The sequence below is a fragment of the Poecilia formosa genome, unplaced genomic scaffold, assembly GCF_000485575.1.
Source record: "Poecilia formosa unplaced genomic scaffold, Poecilia_formosa-5.1.2 Scaffold220, whole genome shotgun sequence".
Lineage (NCBI taxonomy): Eukaryota > Metazoa > Chordata > Actinopteri > Cyprinodontiformes > Poeciliidae > Poecilia > Poecilia formosa.
The window spans coordinates 165,879-184,721 of NW_006800159.1; the positions used below are offsets into that span (position 1 = coordinate 165,879).

Below are 18,843 nucleotides of genomic sequence, written 5' to 3' on the forward strand. Positions count from 1 at the left end.
ACTATCGGAATGCTTTCCTCTGATTGTGCCGACAGCGATTTGTTACAGAAAACAAGAGAACAACGGATCCTGTTTCCTCTGAATTGTTATCTGAGTGGCTCCAGGCCAAATAGGCTCAGCTTTTATATCAACAGCTAAAAGAGAAAAACTGTGGCTGCGTGATGAGCCCAGCTGCTGGAGCTGAGTCTCACATGATGCTCCTCTGATTCAGTAATCAGAGCCTGTGTGTTACCAAATAAAGTTATTGGAGAGGCGCTGCAGGCCGAGACAACACAGTCCTGCTTTTATCACCACCGCTGCCTGAAAGAAGAACAGAGAAGCATGGAAAAGATTTTACATTTTGTCATTTTATAACAGAAACTACTTTGTGTTAAAATAATTCTAAAGGAAAAGGATGCATACTGTTCAGCAGGGCAGAGAGCTGTATGACTATATTAGAGCTACTGTAGAAAAAAGGAGTAAATTTCTGCCAAGAAACTCAGAAATTTCCTAAAAAAAAAAAAAAAAACAGGAAAGTTTCTAAGTTTGGAAAGTAGAAAATTTGATTGAATAAACCCATTTTTTAGATTAATCTGAGACATCTTAAAAAAAAAACTTGGACATTTCTGAGTTTGAAAAGTCACAAATTTGTTAGAAAAAACAGACATTTTGACATCACTCTCAGAACATTTCTAGAAAAAACATGGACAATTTCTGAGTCTCAAAAGTTGAACATTTTTTGAAATTTTCAAACTCAGAAAATTCCCAGAAGTTGAAAATGAACAGAGCACATGAACATATTTGAGTCTAAACCCATTCCATCGTTCTCTGGCCTGCATGTTTAACGTCGTCCAGATGAAAGATTTTAGTGTTTAGTAGGAAACACAGCCCAACATGGAGTTTATCTAACAAACACCTAAAACCAAAGACTATGGTTCTCCTGGCAGTGACACACAGTGACATCACTAACGCCCCCTACTTTAACCATCCTTTACTCCCAACAGCAAATTTAAAGGATTTTTTCTACTAAACACATTTTGTATTAACTTGTACCGTGTACAGTTCAGTGATTTTATAATTATTATTATTTTTACATGCATGCTGTTTGTTGCTGTGGTTTTTCTGTTGTTTCTTTTCTCTCTTTCTGCAGGTTAGAGGCAGACTTCTTTTGATACTGACTCGTCTCAACGTTGTACTTCCGAGGAGTCACAGGAGACATAAAAAATTATTTTCTTATTACAGTTTTCTAATCGTTCCCTCTGTGCTTCTTTCCCTGTAAACTTGTTCCCACCTTTCTCCTTTTTTATAATTTCACTTTTTTCCCATTTCCTTTACATCTGAAACCAATTTCTAATAAAGTTTCCCACATTTATCCTCATAGCGAAAGCCTGAACACTCCACTAGTGAGAGTAACTCTGTTGGACATCACCTCCACATTCAGAAAACCATTCAGTGTCACACTGCTGGACAGGACATGTAAAAAAACAAACGCTCAATTGATCGATTAGTTGAAACCAGTAAAACGACAAGAAACTGAAGATTTCACAATGTGTCTTTAATCACATAATTGCAGTATTTTACATTCCACATGGAGACACACTCCTGCAGGGATTGTCATATCTTCCTCCACCAATGAGAGCTCCGAGGAGCAGGATGGGCGTCTGGGTGCAGGACAGGCAGAGACAGAGAGACAGAGGACAGAAGGACAGACGGAGCTAGAGACAGAGCCGTTTCCCCTGGGTAAGTCAGGAGGAGAACGCCTCAGCTGTTACGGTTTGGTGCAGTGGCAGAGATTAGCATCCGATTCACAGTTTGGACGACTGTAAACACGAGAGAGAGAAATCACAATTCTCCCTTTACAAAGTGAAAAAACAAAACAAAAAACAAACACCTGATTAATTCTGCGGCTTCGATTTAAAGGTTGTAAAGTCGTCCTGGGTTGGAGTTAATTATCATTTTTCTGTCAAATTAAAAACGGAGCTGGCTTCTAAAGCTGCAGCAGCCGGAGCAACTCCAGAGATCCTGGAGCAGATAAACGAGTGCTGGTGTGGTTTTCCTCCGCCGACTGTTAGGCGCTGCCAGCTCACATCTACATCACCGACGGGGAACGCTGACCCTCGACCTCAGCAAAAAGCAAAAAGAAGAGAAAAAAAATAGAGAGGAGAGAGCTGGCTGGACCTGCAGGCGAGCTCAAAGGTCAGCGGACTGAGAAGGTTACTTGGTAATCGCCACGAGTCCAACAAGCATCGTCATGTCAGCCGGAGAGAAATGCTGCTGATTTTCATCCAGACTCTGTCACCTGGAGAAATCATCTGAATGGGCCTGAGTGCATAGAAATATTTATATTATATATATATGTAGCTTTAAATATTTACAGATATTTATATGTATAGTACAGATAGTCCACAGCAAAAGCATTCATACTGCATTTCATTTTTTAATTTTGTCCCATGTTGTCATATTGCAACCAAAAACTTCTAATGTACTTTACTGGGAGTTTATTGTCCAGACCAACACAAATGAAATGGTTCTGTGGTAAATAACGGTGGTAGCAGCATCATGCTGTGGGGATGTTTGTTTAACAACAGACTGGCAGTAATAATGCATAGTTAATACTTTTTCTATATAATTTATCTTGTAAATGTTTCTTTGTCTGTATTCCCACAGTATGATGCTGCCACCACCATGTTTCTGGTCTGGTGACTTTTTTTTTTATTACACATTCTGGTGTTCTGGACACTATTTAGGAGTGTCAAAGTAAGTTTTTGAGTTGGCATGCACGATATATCAGCACTAAAATCGGTATCGGTAGATACTGGCCGTTTTAAAAATCATGTATTGGACCGATAAGCGAAGCTGGGCCAATATTAACAACCGATATTTATTTCTATCTTGTTGCCGTTTATCTTTGGAGGGGGAGGGGTCGACGTTGCTGGTGTAATGTTTGTCTGGTCATGTGACAGTGATGGTGATGCAGCAAAGGATTGTGGGTAGTGTTGTGATTAAGTCAGCTGTGGTTTGTTCAAGGTGTTGAAGGAGAAGTGAAACACATAATATAGATAAATATCAGCTGTAACAGCAATATAAATATTGGATATTGGTATTTCCCCAAATTTTCAAATAGGAGCAACTTATTTCCTATTTTTCAAAAAATGTAAAACTTTCACCTCCATCATGTGAAACTTGGTGCTGGTCACATGGAATCCCAGTGAAATACATCAATGTTTGTGGTTGTAATGCAACAAAGTCGTGAAAGAGTTAGATGTACGAATATTTCTGCAAGCACTATGAAGTGTAACGATACACCCATGTGAGGCACATGAACATATATCAGAACGAACGACAACAAAACAAACAAACAAACAAAAAAAAACCTCAGGTTTTTCGACAAAAGGTTTGTGATTTTTCGGTATCAAACTTTGTGTATTCTGCAAAACTTCGATGGAAACACTTTTTCTCAGCATCGCACAAGTCACGTGATCAACAGCTCGATGTTAGTACAGGCAAAAACGATGATGAAGAAGACAGGAAGTGGAAGGAGGATGATGGTCTCTTTTCCCCAAACTGCAGCATACGTAGCCGCTCCAAAGTAGGCGGGGCTTGTCGCCCCAAAGTCTGAATAAAATGTCAACATCTCGGCGGATAGATGATGAGCGCTATAAATCTCATGGAGCTGTTTACAACCATCCTGACATGATTTTTAATGACTTCTCGCGTTTTAATTCACATGTGATTTTAATTTAATTCCTTTTTTCATGGAAACACATCAATTGCAAACTTGTGTTTTTTTTCCCTGACATCAGCAGAATATCGTCAAAGATTTGCACACATTTACAATGGAAACGCAGCTAGTGAGTAGTGACCCCTAACTGCCCGAGCCTCACCATCCGGAATCAACAGATGGAGTGAAAGATGAAAACGGCAGGACGACGAGACGGAGAGGAAAAGAGTCCAGAGCAGTTTAGGATACAGACAGCGTGGTTTTAGTGCAAAACAGAACCTGATAAGTCTGTGTTTCTTTTTTTTTGTTTTGTAGTGGATGGCACCTGAAGATGTGGTTCACAGAGCTTCTCTCCCTGCAGGTTTCTGGAGGCCGGGTGTTCGTTTCTCCGGGGAGGAATTTAGTCCATTATGTGCTTTCCAAACTGCTGAGTCACCCACCAGAGTCCTGACCCGACCGGGCTGAAACGGCTCCACCCGCCAGAACGCTGTCATGGTCTCTTCGAAGTTCATTTATTTACCGTCACTCCTTCACCCACCAGGCCGCCGTCAAGTTCTGGTTCTGAAAGAAAAACCCTGAACTCAGAGCGACTCTTGGTCCCATGTGGGCAGTTAGAAAAACAAACCAGGTGAAAGCGACAGACAGCACGTTAAAGAGGAGCAGCGCCTTCAGCAGACTGACGCTGCTGACGTATCCGTTCACAGTGGGGACGTACAGCTAATAACTGCGTTAGTGTTTTAAGTTTCAGATGTGCTCGTGTTGGGTTCTGAGGGGCGGCTCCATGGAGACGAGAGGTGAGGTAGAGTCTTGTTGGTTTCAGGCAGTTACAGGCAGAGGGGTTGGGTGAGATGAGGGGGTGCTACAGGTCCCTACCAGGGAAGGTGGGCTCGGGAGGAAACAGGTCAGGGGGTCAAGATGAGAACACATGGAGACTGAGAGGCTGCTTCCCACAACTTATCAGAAAGGGCTAAAATAAATAAATAAATAAAAAGAACAAAGAAAAGCCAATGAGAAAGAGTAAAAACATCTGAAAAGTGAATGTGTGTCTGTGAGGTAATGAATCAGGAGGTACGAGTTGGGTGAGGTATTCTACATGCAGACACCCTGTGTAGGCTGGAAATGGCTGAAGAGCTTTTAGATGTTCTGAATAAAAAGTGCTTTCTGTAAACACACCGACTTAGAAATGACACTACAAGATCAAAGGCTGAAGTTTAGAACTACAATGAGCTGATGGGAACAGCGACCCAATCCTCTATGATTTGATCTAGAAGTTTTCCAAAGATGATTAAAGATCTAGTATCTTATGTCTGGCTGCCAAAGAAAAAAAAAAATAGCTGACTGCTACATGCTTAGGTCATTTTCAAGATTTAAATTTGGGGCTGGTAGTGCTTTAATTTAGGCCATGAGAGTGTCTTCCATAAACAGAGTGTCTTTAGTCAGAGGCTTCTTCAAATTTACTGTAATACAGACTGATACAGGAGATCCTTCCTGCCAGCGACCATCACAATCTACAATAACTCTGAAGAATTTGAATGAATACAAGTTAAAATAACATTTATTTTCTTTTAGGATCAAAAAAGTAATTTTGACTTGAATGGTGCACAATTCCAGATTAAATTATTTTTTTAAATTATGCAACTGCACAGTCAGCTTCGGGCCAATTCACCAATTCATCCCTATTCCGTCCCCACTGGCAATATTTAGCATTTTTAGAGAGAGTCTTCAGTATTTGCAGATTTCAGCTACTCATGGACAGGCGCCCTCTAGTCATGCTAAACTGATAAGCTGTGTTTTAACTGCTCAGTGAAATAATTCAGTGCTCCGGTACTTAAAAGGCCTTTAAATTTACAGGCACAGCTGAAGTATGTTTGTTACAAACGTTCTTTTGGAAATGGAGGAATAAATTAGCTCGAGCAATCTGGTCAGAGCCATAAATAATGACCTGAAGGCCACACTGCAGGAAATATTAGCGAAACAGCTAACATTTGCTAATGAGTCACGTTGGAAATCAGCAGACAATCAATGCATTGCTTCTTTATGAAGCCATGCATTTGATGTATAAATTCATAAATTCTTGGCTTCTTCTAAAAACAAATAATAATAATGATTATAATAATGTGATCAAAGCACTGTGCTATGTTTTAAAGTTGATCAGTTAATCTTAAATATTGATCAGATTAATGTGACATGTTTTCCTTACTGGAACATGTCATAAATAATGGAACGAGATTTGTGTCAATAAAATTTGATAAAATCTTGAAAATCAACTAAAAACAGCTAAAGTGAGAAAGTTATCAAAATTACTAACAAAAGTCACACATAAGCTGTAATTACCAAATAGAAATGTGTAGAAAAAAAAAGACAAAGCTCTCCAGGAGTTATTGTAATTGTTTAAACATTTCATCAATGAGAATAAAGGAGATAGATCTCAAAAGCTTAAGATGAATAGGCTATACATTTATTCAGATTATTTGCTTGGAAATCATAAATTTTACCAATTGGGATATGCAGATATAGACAAATTTGTTTGTAACCCTAAAAATATGTAAATATGATTTGAGAACCTTCGCAAGTAAAGCCCAGAAGACTGAAGGAGCACCAGTCATCTGGCCGTTGCCTTCCCACGCAACTCCGCTGAATTCTCATCTCCACTCAGGGATTTCTCCCATTGGCTTTGATTTCTCAGGGTGAATTACAACAGGGCCGATCAGCGAAGGAGTTTTGAACAGCGATGTTGAGTTTCTGCACTTTGCAAATGTTTGCTATTCAAAAAGCTTTATTTGCCAAGACTGACTCAAATCAGACTCCATACATACTCACAGTTTAGTGCTTACAGAATGCACTGTGATGTTCATCACATCTAGTGACGCACGGTGATTGCTGTAGTGTCCTCGGCTATAAGACTTGTAGTACAAATAATGCTTTGTAGATTAGTGTTTTACACAAAGTTTTCTCTGAATGTTCTCTCAGCAGTTGCCAGTAGCATATGGGTAACTGTGGGGTGCATGGCTCCATATCCTCTAACTGAACTACATCTGGCTCCTCCCTGCCCACCAAATATAAATAAAGAAATACATTTGACAAGAAATGAGGTAACAGTGTTGGGGTGTTGTTTTTTTTGTGCACGTACATTCTGTGAGTGTGTTTCTCAGTGTGAAGGTTTGTGTGACGGAGGTAGGTTGACAAACACTCTCAGGGCCACAGTGGATTGAAAGTGGAAGCTTTTGCTCTTGGAGATGTTGGGGAGGTGGGAGTTCAGTGGGATGGTTGTTGGGATTGTCAAAAGTGCCAGATGTCAGGTCCAGGACAAGAAAAAACCCTCGAAGACATGTGCTTGAGATTTCACTAAAGTGTGCCGCTAGCAAAGCCCCTCAGTTTGCATTAGGTGTGGCACCAGTCCAGCCCTCCTCATAGATGCAATTTGGATTTGCATATAGATGCACGTTTATGGCATAGTCTTGAAAAACTACCAGCTGTAGAACACCTGTTTCATGATGCTGATGAGATTTTGCTGGTGGCAGAAGGTCAAAGTCTTGTGTTTGACAGAAATGGGCAAATAACAGAAAAATGTACAGGGCACGTTCTCACAAATGAAAACAAAATCCAGTTTTTTCCTATGATGTTCATCCATGGCCGATGCTTCCTTTACTGCCAAACCCCAAGCTGCGGGGCGCGATGTCACACTTCCTGGTCCTCGAAGACTTCCAGGAAGAGTGGCGGGAAGAGTTCGTTTGGACACTCGACCTTCATGTGGAGGAAGCGGCTGGCGTGGCAGGCGCCGATCATCCGCAGGTCTGTGACCTTCATCAAGAGCTTTGGCCAGAAGTGGGGAATGTTGTGCTTACGGTAGTTGATGTAGTGCTCGAAAGCCAGCAGGTAGGCCTCCTGGCACCGCTCGATCTTCTCCACGCTCATCAGCCCCGACCGATCTGAAGCCAGTGCAGAAAGAAGAACTGGTAATACGACATGTTCACTGCAGCCAGTTCAAGTAGTTCTTCCTATAAAAGGTGATGCTGCCTCACCTGAGCTCATGAGCAGCACCGCTTGCATCAGTGCCACCTCGGAGTCATCCAAGTTGAACTGTGCCAGGCTTTTGCCCAGATCAAATATGGCGTCCGAAACCACCCCGAGCCCGCCGTTTTTCAAGTGCTCACGCTTTACGGCCATCTCGCCGCTGAGCGTCAACGTTTCGCTTTCGGGGTCGTAGCGCACGGCGGCGCGCAGTGACATGATCTCCATGCAGCAACCCTTCAGCAGGATGATCTGGTCTTCACAAGGCAGCTGGCAGGTGGACAGGAATTCAGGGTTACTGCTTTTAATAGGACAAAACCTTCATAGAACATTGCAAAAAGACAGTTAAGGCAAGGTCAACAATTTTTGTTAGAACTAAAATCAGAAAAGTGTGGTATAAATTTGTGAATTTTTGTGGGAATGGTGTGTTTGGTCCCGCCCTCAGTCTGCTAGTTAGGCCCTGACAGACAGGCCTGTTGAATTGTACATTTCATTGTACTGTATTGTATAATTCACATCAAGTCATAATGCAAGATTTAAGAAAGTGATTTAAGAAAGTGACTGCAACAGGATCACAAGTGAAACATTCTGAGTAGAACTTCACGACGATGTGAAATGCTTCTGATGATGTCGGGTTTGTGGATATCAATCTAAAGGGGGCTAGTAACAACAACGTTTTCAGATTTTTATCTGCAAAATATTTGAAAAACTTAATTTTTCTTCTTTTACTTTGCAGGTAAAACTTTTGTGAGGCTGTTATAACATGTTACGGTGGCAATAAATGCAACTCTTGTTACTGACATACCTCCTTTGGCTTGTTTAGTTCTGATTTCACAACCAGTGTTTATTTAACTGAAGTGACAGGTTCGAGCACGGGATGGAAAGAGACTGCATCATAAACTGTTTCATGAAAAACAACATTTAGCATCCTTTCCTACCAACCTCTGAAAACATGGGCAGTTTCTTGGCAAAGTCAACAACGCGGGTGATGGCAGGGGTCATGATCTTGGTGAACTCACTGAAGACCTCCAGGTCGACCTTATCTCCGTCTGAAGTGGGCATCAGTTGACCGTGGCCGATGTCGTCCGCCTGCAAACAGCACAATAACGCGGTCAGCAGTCAATGAGGCAGGAGAAAGAAGAGAAAACCTTGGACTAAAATGCGCTTTGTCCGCTCAGAAAGTTGTGGATGTAAAACCCACACAGGATGTACGAGTGTATAGTACATATGTTGAGATTTACTGACAATAAATGAAGCAGATTTAAGCTCAATTTCCTAAATAAACTAAAAAAAAAAAAAATCTGTCATTTGCACAAAAATAAACACATTGTTGATGTAACTTTTACATGTATATTCATGGACTTTTAGAGTCACTGAAGACATAGTTTAGTAATCACCTGGTTCTACAAAGTAAGGCGATAAAGCTGTAGTAAATTATATATGTACGGCATTTATTTAAGTTTACTTAATCAAGGACAACGTTACATGTTAAAAACAATGCAACTGTTTTGCACAAACGGTTACTAGTCAAAAGATATTTCACAAATCTGTACAAATTATAAAAGTCCTTGGTTGGACCTTTAAAAAGGACATTTTAAATACTGACTCCTCATTTAAACTGCTGAATTGCTTTAGACAATGAATTATTAAAAAAAAAAAAATCTTTTTTGGTGAAAACATAAAAACTCATGCATGCACTGTTTTGAAAATTCAAACATATTCAATAAGGACTTTTTGTTCCAAAGTTTTGTTTGCACAGATCAGGGTCGTTCTGAAGTGAAGCAGCATTGAGGTTGTGAAGCAGCAGCAGCCATTGTGCTGCGCCTGCTTTTCCCACACAGTGTTTTCTTCAGACTTGAATGTCCTTCCCCTTTTTAAATCGCTGCACACAAATGTATTCAAGTGTAAAACTGCTTGCTTCTGTATTAAATGGTTGCTTGGTAACCATCATTTTCTAAACCCAGTGTATGAAGGTATCCATTGATTACCACAATCATTATTCAAAATTTTATAACTGGGTTTTAATCAGTGGAACCTTTTCCTGAAGCTTAGTCTTTCACTTTACTATTTTGGTACAATAAAAAGGACCTTTGGAAAGTTTTGAAATTATGACAAAGCATGTTAGTTTGCACTGTGTAATAATGGTTTACTAATACATTTAGCTGCTTAAATTTGGTAAAAATTCTGACATTGTGACAAGAATTTAACTAAAAATTTAGTTTCTGTCAACAATTGTTCTAAGTCATTGTATATGTATAGAGTTTATGTGAATATTAAAGAAGGCGATTATTAACTTAAGAATTTGGAATTCTATTAAAGTGGTTTAACAACACCACTTTAACAGTGGTGTTGTTAAACCAGTGGTGTTGTTTAAACTACCCTTAAGTGATTTAAACACTTAAACCACTTAAGTGTTGTGTTCTCGGTTCTTGAGCAGAAGTTTCTTACCTCCTTTGATTTGGTAAAACACTACCAATAATTAAGTGAATTTTAAAAATGGGCTTAAATTTCTGTAATTCATCTAAGCTCTCTTATTTGCACAATCCGCTTAAATTGTTGTTGGAAAGTGAAAACTTTACAGATTTATACAGCTTTCACCATGTGTGGCGGCCCTAGAAATAAACTGTTTCTCTTCAAAGTTACAAATTACCAGAAATTTGCGCTTCTGTTTCCAGGAGGAGCCCTGGGCGTTGGTGTGCCGGTGCGCCTCAGTCACCATCCTGATCAGCTCCCACTCTGCGCTGTCTGGCTCCGGCCTGATCTGCAGCGTCCGCACCATCTCTTCCCTCTTCCTCCGCTCTCGGTTCTCTTCGATGAGGCGCCGCTTGGCCACGCGCTTGCTCTCATCCAGCACCACTGGGAGACAGAATGGGTGGAGTTAATGGGTTGGTGGTTTCATATATAGAGAGATGCAGACTTGAGTACATGGTAAAAATTCAATAAGTTCTGAGTTTGGCTTTTTACAAAGTTTTACAAAGTATCCTGAAATTATCTTATCAACAGGACCAAAAGGACCGCAACCTAGCTGCTTGGTGAGGTAGATAGCTAACTGTGAGGTAGCTAGCTAGTTGCTCGGTGTGGTAGCTTGATAGCAGCTCAGTATGGTGATTAGCTAGCTACTCAGTGAGCTAGCTGCTCAGTGTAGTACCTAGCTAGTAGCTCAGTGTGGTAGTTAGCCAGCAGCTCGGTTTGGTAGCTAGCTAGCTGCTCATAGCTGCACAGTGTGGTAGTTAGCTAGCAGCTTGGAGTGGCAACTAGTTAGCTGCTCTGTGTTGTATCTAGCAGCTAACTACTACATCAATATATGCCTTCAATTTTACTAAGTCAGAGGTTTGGGATGACTCACAGTCCATGGCCATGCCCACAGAGATGCACTTCTTGAATCTGCACAGCTGGCACTGATTGCGTGTGATCTTGTCAATGATGCAGCAGCCTTCATATTTACAGGTGTAAGAAGGATGGAGATTTTTCTGGATTGTCCTGCGGAAGAAACCCTATAAGGAGGGACAGAATGAGAGACAGTAAGCACCCTATCACTCTACAAAATGTTTTTATAAAGGGGCTAGTCAGAGATGTCACAATATTTAATGACATATCTCCCAAAGCGCATTGCTGTTGTTAGCATATGATTTTGACTGAGAAAATAAGAATAGGCTCCTACTGGAAAAACTTCATTTTAAAAATGAATGCTTATAGCATTACACACATTTGTAGCTATGTTTGAGTCTCTTATTTTGAAGTATAAAAGGAAGTAGTTTTTAAATTCCCTGCAGAGAATTACCCTGGTCCATTTTGCTCACTTCTCATCTTTGCTCTGTCTGGAATTTCTCCCACTGAGTTCAATTTCTCCAGCTAGATTTCAATCAAGTCATTCAGCAAACAGAAGGAGGAGTTGTGAACAGTGACGTTAATTTTCTATGTTGTTTTAGCATTGCAGTGTCAAGGAAATGAGCAAAGTTCAGTCTGTGTTGGACACGCTTCCAAATATTGAGAAATTAAAGTTGGAGCAATAGGTATGTTTCAGACGTTTAGCTGTTGTGGCCCTACTCACTACAAGGTAGTGTACAGCATGCGCAATTTCCACTCAGCTTCATTCGGCTGATGCCCAGCCAAAAGTTAGTGATTGGGTAAAATCACTAACTGATGTGTTTAAAACTCACAGAGTCAAGGAGTGGCGTGGCGCAATGGCTAGAGCAGACGCCACGCATATGGAGGCTACAGTTCCTTTCCTGGATTTCTTTGTCCCCTTCCTGTCAGACTACTGTCAAATAAAGGCAACTACTCCCAAGACAAATTCTTAAAAAAATAAAAAATAAAAAATTCAAAAATCAGAGTCCACGCGTCCAGCAAACGATTGTTTCTCAATAGCTGGAAGTCCAGACCCTCTGTACGAAGCAAAGCACAGAATAAATGGATGGTTTTTAACCAGGCTAGCAAAAGGCTAACAGAAACATCTGTTTTACCAGTTGGCTGACCATAGCATTGAGCAAGCCTGTTTATCTGGCATCATTTACGGCACATGGTAGAAAAATAAAATGTAGACAGAGTGACAGACGGGATCTAAAATTGGCCTACAGGAGCTAACAAAGGTAAAGTTAGGATCTGAGTTGTGGCTTTGTGCCGCTTGGCGCCCCATGTGAGGAGGCTATTGTCCTCTACGTAGCTGTCCTGGTTCAACTCCTGACCTCGGGCTATTTGCTGTTTGTTTTCACTTCTCTATCGGCTTTCTTTAGGCTAAGCAAAAATCAATAAATTCCACCAGTGGCACAACATTTAAAGGGCTATTTCATAATCTGCTGTTTATTCTACTTTCTCCAGTTCAAACCTGAGCTGGATAATTCGACACTGAACAGAGAGTCTTTAAATACCTTTATGTTGTTTGTGAAAAAACAAACAAACAAACAAACGAACAAACCACAAATTGAGGCATTTTAATGTTTCTTAAATGCCTCAATTTAAGAATTGGGCATTTCTTAAATGCCCAATTAAATGTGGAAAAAGGGGGTGGGGGCATTAAGGCCATCTACGAATTAGACAAGCAATAAACAGAGACAATGTATTAGGTATTTCAACCTAAGAAGATGGCAAAGTTTTTAAACTATGTTTATCAATTAGTGAAAGTTATTTTGTGAAAATAAAAAGTTTGGAAGTCTTAGGTGTCCCCATAATGTTTTGTATCACCTGGTCTCCTGAGTTGGATGGATCATTATACGCATATCGGTAAGAATATGTCTGATGAACGACATCTGACTAAATGTCACCGCCTTTTGCTGAAATCGCTTGAAATTATTTTCCGTACGAAACAATCTATTGTGTCACAATGATGCAATTTCTCCTACTATCTTTCATGACATTGACTTTAAAGCAGGACTGAATCCTCACCGCTCCGTTACCATCGTCAAAAATCTCCAGTTTGGTCAAAGAACCTGGTTCAGAGGATTTAAGATTCAGTTTCAATAATCTAACCTGACCCCTCAACCAGAACATTTAATTTATCACTTAAGCGTTCTTTTTGCTCCTTGATCTCATCACATGGTGTCTGTGGATTCCAAGAACAGTGGAGTGATCAAGTTATCAAGCAATAACATAAGTGGACGTCTTACATAAGCTCTCACAAGAAAGTAAAGACTGTTTGACCTGAGGTATGCTAGCTTACTGTAGCCTGATCTCATAGGCAGAATACAAGGAGTTAAAAGAAAGGAGTTTGCAAAAACCGTTACGGTTAAAGTCAAGAAATCCATGAGCTAACTCCTGGACGGAGAACTACAGACGTCTGGCTGGAATGTGACAAAAGTGGAAACGAGTCTTTTAAATTTGTTAAATAACTGAGTTGTAGAAACTCCACACATTCCCAATCAGCACTCTTTACTAGGTCAGTTTATCTTTTACATGAAATTTCAAAAAGGTTTTATTCACATGTAAGAGTTAGAACAAATAACTACTAAATGCATTACAGTGTATTTTAAATTCAAATTAAACATTTTAGAATTTGATCAGCTGACATGAACTGGGTTGAATATCACCGTGAACGTGAAACAAGGTGGTGGCAGTATTATGTTGTGGTGATCTCATTTTTTATAGCAGGGAAGAGTTGATGAGAGGATTACTGAAGATAAATACAGAGAAATCCAGGAAGGAAGCCAAGACAGATTCAACTAAACATTCAGATGAGCTCCAACAGAATGGTTAGATCCAGGTCTTAACTTGTAATCTAATAATTCAATTATTGAAATGATCAACTCATTTAGGAATAGATTCATCGTTAACTGGAATATAGAGACTCAAAAAAGTCCAGTTTCTAAAAGCACAACACACTCAGAACAGCTCAATAAATCCAAAATATGTACAAAAAAATATAATATACATTTTGCATACCAGATAAAAAAGTGTTTGGTTGGTCTGTTCTATCCCCAGAACCCCCCACCCCCGTGTTGTTGTGTAATGGATGGTTGAAACTGAAACTGCAATTTCGTTGTCTTTCTGACAATGACAATAAATTCTTCTGAATCTGCTTTAGCCGCAGATGCATCTTTTCACTAAAGGAATGCTGTTATTGCATTTTAAGTACTAAAATGTAAATTTTATTAAAAAAAGGAATTGAATTATTTTTTATTTATTTTCATTTTTGATGCATTTCTAATACTGTCTAAAAAAAAGGCTCAAATTGAAAATTTGCAGAATGTGGCAATTCTTTTCTGATTAATCAATTAATCATCAGAATAAATCAGCAGAATAATCCATTATTAAAATAATCGTAAGTTGCAGCCCCACTTAGATTGAAACAAATTTGAGTGCTTGACTGACCCAGTCAAAGTCCAGACATAAATCCGATTGAGAATCAGTAGTAAGTCTGGAAAATGTAATGCTGGCAGAGACAGATTATTGATTTAGGGGGCCTGAACGCGTGCGTGGCCCATTTGTCCTCATTTTTAATTTCCAAAACAACACACCATTTTTTTCCCCCATTTTAAAAAAAAGAGCAAAAAACAAAACACTACTTAGTTATTTTCTATTTAACAAAGTATCAATATGTAAAATGTGTGGCTGTAACATGACATGTGAGCTGTGCAGCAGTTGTGGTCCAGCCCTGAACTCCAGCGGCGTACCTTGCAGCCTTCGCAGGTTATGCAGCGGTAGTGGTAGCCGGTGGCCTTGTCCCCACACACCACGCACGGCTCATCCTTCTCCAGGTAGCTGGGGATGTATCCTGGAACAGAGACGCTAAGAGCTATAGGAGAGGAGGAGGAGGAAGAGGAGGATGAAGAGTGAGACAGGACGGGGTGACAAATAGTGCAAACGAGGGAGGAACGGGTGGATGGTGAGGAGTGAGATTGAGGATGAGGATGGGAGAGAGAGGAAGAGGGAGGGAACTGAGCGTTATCACAGGGGCCTCTGTGAAGCACCTGTACACAGGGGCCCCAAGAGACTGTGATGCAGGGTTGAACATACACAAGAATGGCATTGTTTCTCCACAGGGGGCCGTTGTCATGCAAGCTCAGGAGGTTCAGGCTTCAAGGATTCCTGAAATATTCTTTTGCTCTCAATCTTTTCTCTCATAAATGTTTTCCTGTTCTCCTTTGATCCCCAAAGCTCTGCCTTAAATGATCTAAGGCGATCTGCTCCTTGGATTGTGTAACCTCTACAGATCTATTGTGGCAGAGAGACTTTAGTATTCATTTCCACACAGTGAGACACTGCTTGAAAAGGATAAACGCCACCAACAACCTTAGGACACACAGTGAAACCACCTACACAGGGTTCTTGGGTCAAAAGAGGCTATTTGTAACTCTGTAACTGCTGGTATCATTTTTAATAGAAGACATGTCAATGATTTGGTCTGCTGAGAATGTAGTTTAGATTATCAAAACCCGGAAAGCAGAGAAGACAACAATCCAGGAAGAAAAGTTCTCATTTTTAAGAATAAAAGGGGATTTGCCAAAACTACAAAGAACACACGACATATTATACCATCAGTCAGGAGTAGCAGAGGTCCATCTAAAGCCTTTTGTTCGGCTGACAACCAGGTGTTGATCATAAGTGTTAGTTTTATTACTGTTACTGTTTTATTCAAAGCAAGAAGTTAGTTTGCAAATAGTCTCAAAGGTTAGCCTGTAGGTCTCTGATGTAAACCATGAGTTCAATGCAGGCAATTCACATAGATCAATATAAGTTAGATTTATTGTATGCCTCTGATGAGAGACTCAGAGTTCATTCACACCAGCCCTGTTTGGTTTGCTTCAATCAAATCCTAGTTCGTTTGCCAAGACAGTCCGGCTGGTTTGTGGAGGTGTGAATGTGTGATCGAAGGCAAACTCTAGTCCTCCTATAAACCTAGGTCGCAGATTGGTTGAAGTGAAACTGGGGCGGTTCCTACACTCCAGTGCCTGCTTTTGGAAGCCACCCCGAAGCAAACTATAGCGCAAGGCATTCTGGGTAAATACAACCAAAACAAAACGCCTTAGTACAGCGCTGGTGGGAGAAATGACTTGTGGTCTTTTACCAAAGACAAAAGAGAAATCATACAAGCGCTGAAAGCTGAAGCCACTTCATTTTTCTTTACATTTCATTAAGAAGGAAGTTGTGCTCAGTGTCTTCTTCAGAGGTTTTTAAGTTGATTCCTTCAGTGGGTCTCAGTGAAGCGCCCCCACAGGTGAGGGAGGGAACAGGTTTTTCAACGAGTTTGTTTTGTTTGACAAACTCAGTCAGTGTGAAAGAGAACCACACCGGCTGAAAATGGAACAAATGTTTCCACTTTGGTCCCCAATTGAACTGAGTCAACCAGACTGTCAGGTGTGAAAATAACCTCAGATTCACTTTCTGGCCCATTAATGTCGTCTCTATTTTGCTTTCTCGCTCATTTCTTGAGATGTCGCTTGAATATTTGTTTATTTTCATCTGATGCCTTTCATTTTTTGAATTGTGCCACCCTGAACTGCAGCTGCGTTGCAGAGAACAAAATATGCTGATTTTTACCGTTTATACAAGAATTCAATGGTTAGCAATCAGCTAGCTGAGTAGACTCTAGTGGAAAGCATTGAGGACAGCCAACCAGAAAGTTCAAATTGAGTTCAACTGCTGGACTACTCAGAAAAAATAAAACCTCCCTGCTGCTGATCAGACTCTACAGGCCTCAGTTAGCATGCTAAATGCTAAAGTTCATCACAGTGCAGTTAGAATAACGCTGAACTGATTTGGGTTACTTAGAAAGGTTGCAAGAAAAAAGGTCTCTGTTTCTTTTTCTTTCAAAAGAATACAAAAGTTCTCTCTTGGTTGCAAAGTTGACCAAATAACTAAATGTAAAAGCAAAAACAGCAACAGACAAACGGACAGACAGCATGTCAGAAACAACCCTTCATGGTAGATTGGTGGAACCGTGTTCCTGGTTTGTAGCCACTTGACTTCTCTAACATGCAGTAATGGAGATGACAGTGACCTCTTGACACTGGTGTGTTCATGCATTAATGCTGTGATGGCCGAGTCACTGTCTGAAAATTATAAAGATTGGACCCATTTTTTTCCCATTATATATATGTATTAGAGATGTGCCAATCAGGTTTTTTCCTGCCGATTCCGATTCTGATCACCCATGAGGGCCGGTCACCGATACTGATCACATAATTATTATATTTTTAATCATAAACACTACCGGTTACTTTATGTGGATAAAGGAACCATGCATTCACCTTAATTTAAACAAAAACTTGTTTTAATAACTTTTTCCAAGAAAAAAACAAAACAGGCATTGTGCAAATTGTACTGCTATTGGTAATACGATCTTAACAGACTGAAATCATATGAAGGCTCTGAAGAGGCTAAATAATGCAAAAAGTCAATATAAAACCTCTCAACACTGCCAAAAAAATCAAGTATAAAACTTAACATTCAAAGGCAAACAGAGGATCCATTACAATAAACAATCCAGAGTTACTGAATGAAAACTTCCTGATAGCATGGCGGCTAGCTGATTACTGCTAGTTCTGATTGGCTGTTTCTGACTGAGCAGAGTAATTATGCAGAACAGGGAGGAGATCGATTATTTTTTCATAGATTAACTGTCTCATGTTAGGACAGTGAAAGTTTTAATACGTATGTAAAATGTATTTATTTATTTTTAAGTTAGATGCTGCAGCTTTAAGCAGAGGTTCGGTGTGAGAGTCACTACCAGGTGGAGCAGAAGCGAAGCTCCGTCTGTCAGATATTACTACCTGTAGCGTAGCAGCGGTTCAACAGGGAGAGCAGAACCAGCGTCTTACATCGCAGCTCGAAGACTTAAATAATTTTGCAGGTTATTTGTTTAGCTTTCTAACTTTTAATCCGGGTGAATGTTTGTAGCTGTGCGCTGCTTTACCTGCTATCTGATCCTCCATGTCTTTTTTACTGCAGTGAGCCTTGATGTAGCCAAACTCCGTCAAGTATGTCATTGTTTTTATGCCATATTAGATTCGTCGTGTTGATGCATTTTGACCTGCTTCACCCCACGTGCTTCAATTTTTCGCTGCAACATGCAAACTTCCCCATTCACTCAGTGTGTCATAGTTCAACATCGCTTAGGATTTGTTGCTGCTCAGCACCAGGTGAGGATTTAAAAATAAAATCTGAAAATGAGCTCAGAGATGTCAGGATGTAAATAGCCTCAAATCTGGAACAAACTTCCAGAAAACTGAAAAACAGTCGCAACACTGAGTTTCTTTAAATCAACGTTAAAACCCCACCTGTTTAGAGTTGCCTTTTATTAATAATAACTAGAACATTGATCAACATATTTGATGATTTTGCTGATGACATCTGACAAAATGTAATGTTTATTTGCTTGCTTTAGAGTTGGTCACAGTATTATGTTTTTATGTAAAGCACTTTGAACTGCGATGGTGCTGAGATATGCTTTACAAATAGAGAGAGAGGGGAGAGAGAAAGGATCTCAGCAGAAAACAGGAAGGCTGAAGAGAATACAGGAGCTGCTCTCAAACTCTTATGAAACATGCTGGATTTAGAAATGTCTGCTGCCTTATGGAAGGAGAGCAAGAGTCTATTCTCTGGTAATGCTAGCCATGCTAATCTCTTATATAAGATGCTAAAGACAGCTTAAAATGTCAGTTTTTTAATTACTCTATCTTTGCTTTAAAATGAAAAAT

At 40.1% G+C, this 18,843-nt stretch overlaps 1 protein-coding gene across 8 annotated transcripts in view; it reads right to left on the reverse strand.

The window, feature by feature from the left end:
• Positions 1-1,513: 1,513 nt before the first annotated feature.
• The window catches only part of LOC103149221 (thyroid hormone receptor alpha), a 78,895-nt gene continuing 61,565 nt past the window's right edge, over positions 1,514-18,843 (reverse strand). For 3 of the 8 annotated variants that reach the window (XR_001664255.1, XR_001664257.1, XR_001664261.1), the window contains 7 exons: positions 14,818-14,939; positions 11,058-11,205; positions 10,362-10,567; positions 8,654-8,800; positions 7,723-7,981; positions 6,831-7,629; positions 1,514-4,667 (listed from right to left, as the gene is read on the reverse strand). Coding sequence is in view for 1 of the 8 variants with exons in the window: in XM_007568266.2 (XP_007568328.1) it covers positions 7,379-7,629; positions 7,723-7,981; positions 8,654-8,800; positions 10,362-10,567; positions 11,058-11,205; positions 14,818-14,939 (1,133 nt within the window). In the remaining 7 variants the exon portion in view is untranslated. Of the gene's footprint in view, positions 4,668-6,140; positions 7,630-7,722; positions 7,982-8,653; positions 8,801-10,361; positions 10,568-11,057; positions 11,206-14,817; positions 14,940-18,843 lie in introns of those variants that run through there. The other 5 variants (XR_001664259.1, XR_001664260.1, XR_001664256.1 and 2 more) reach the window with 4 other exon arrangements.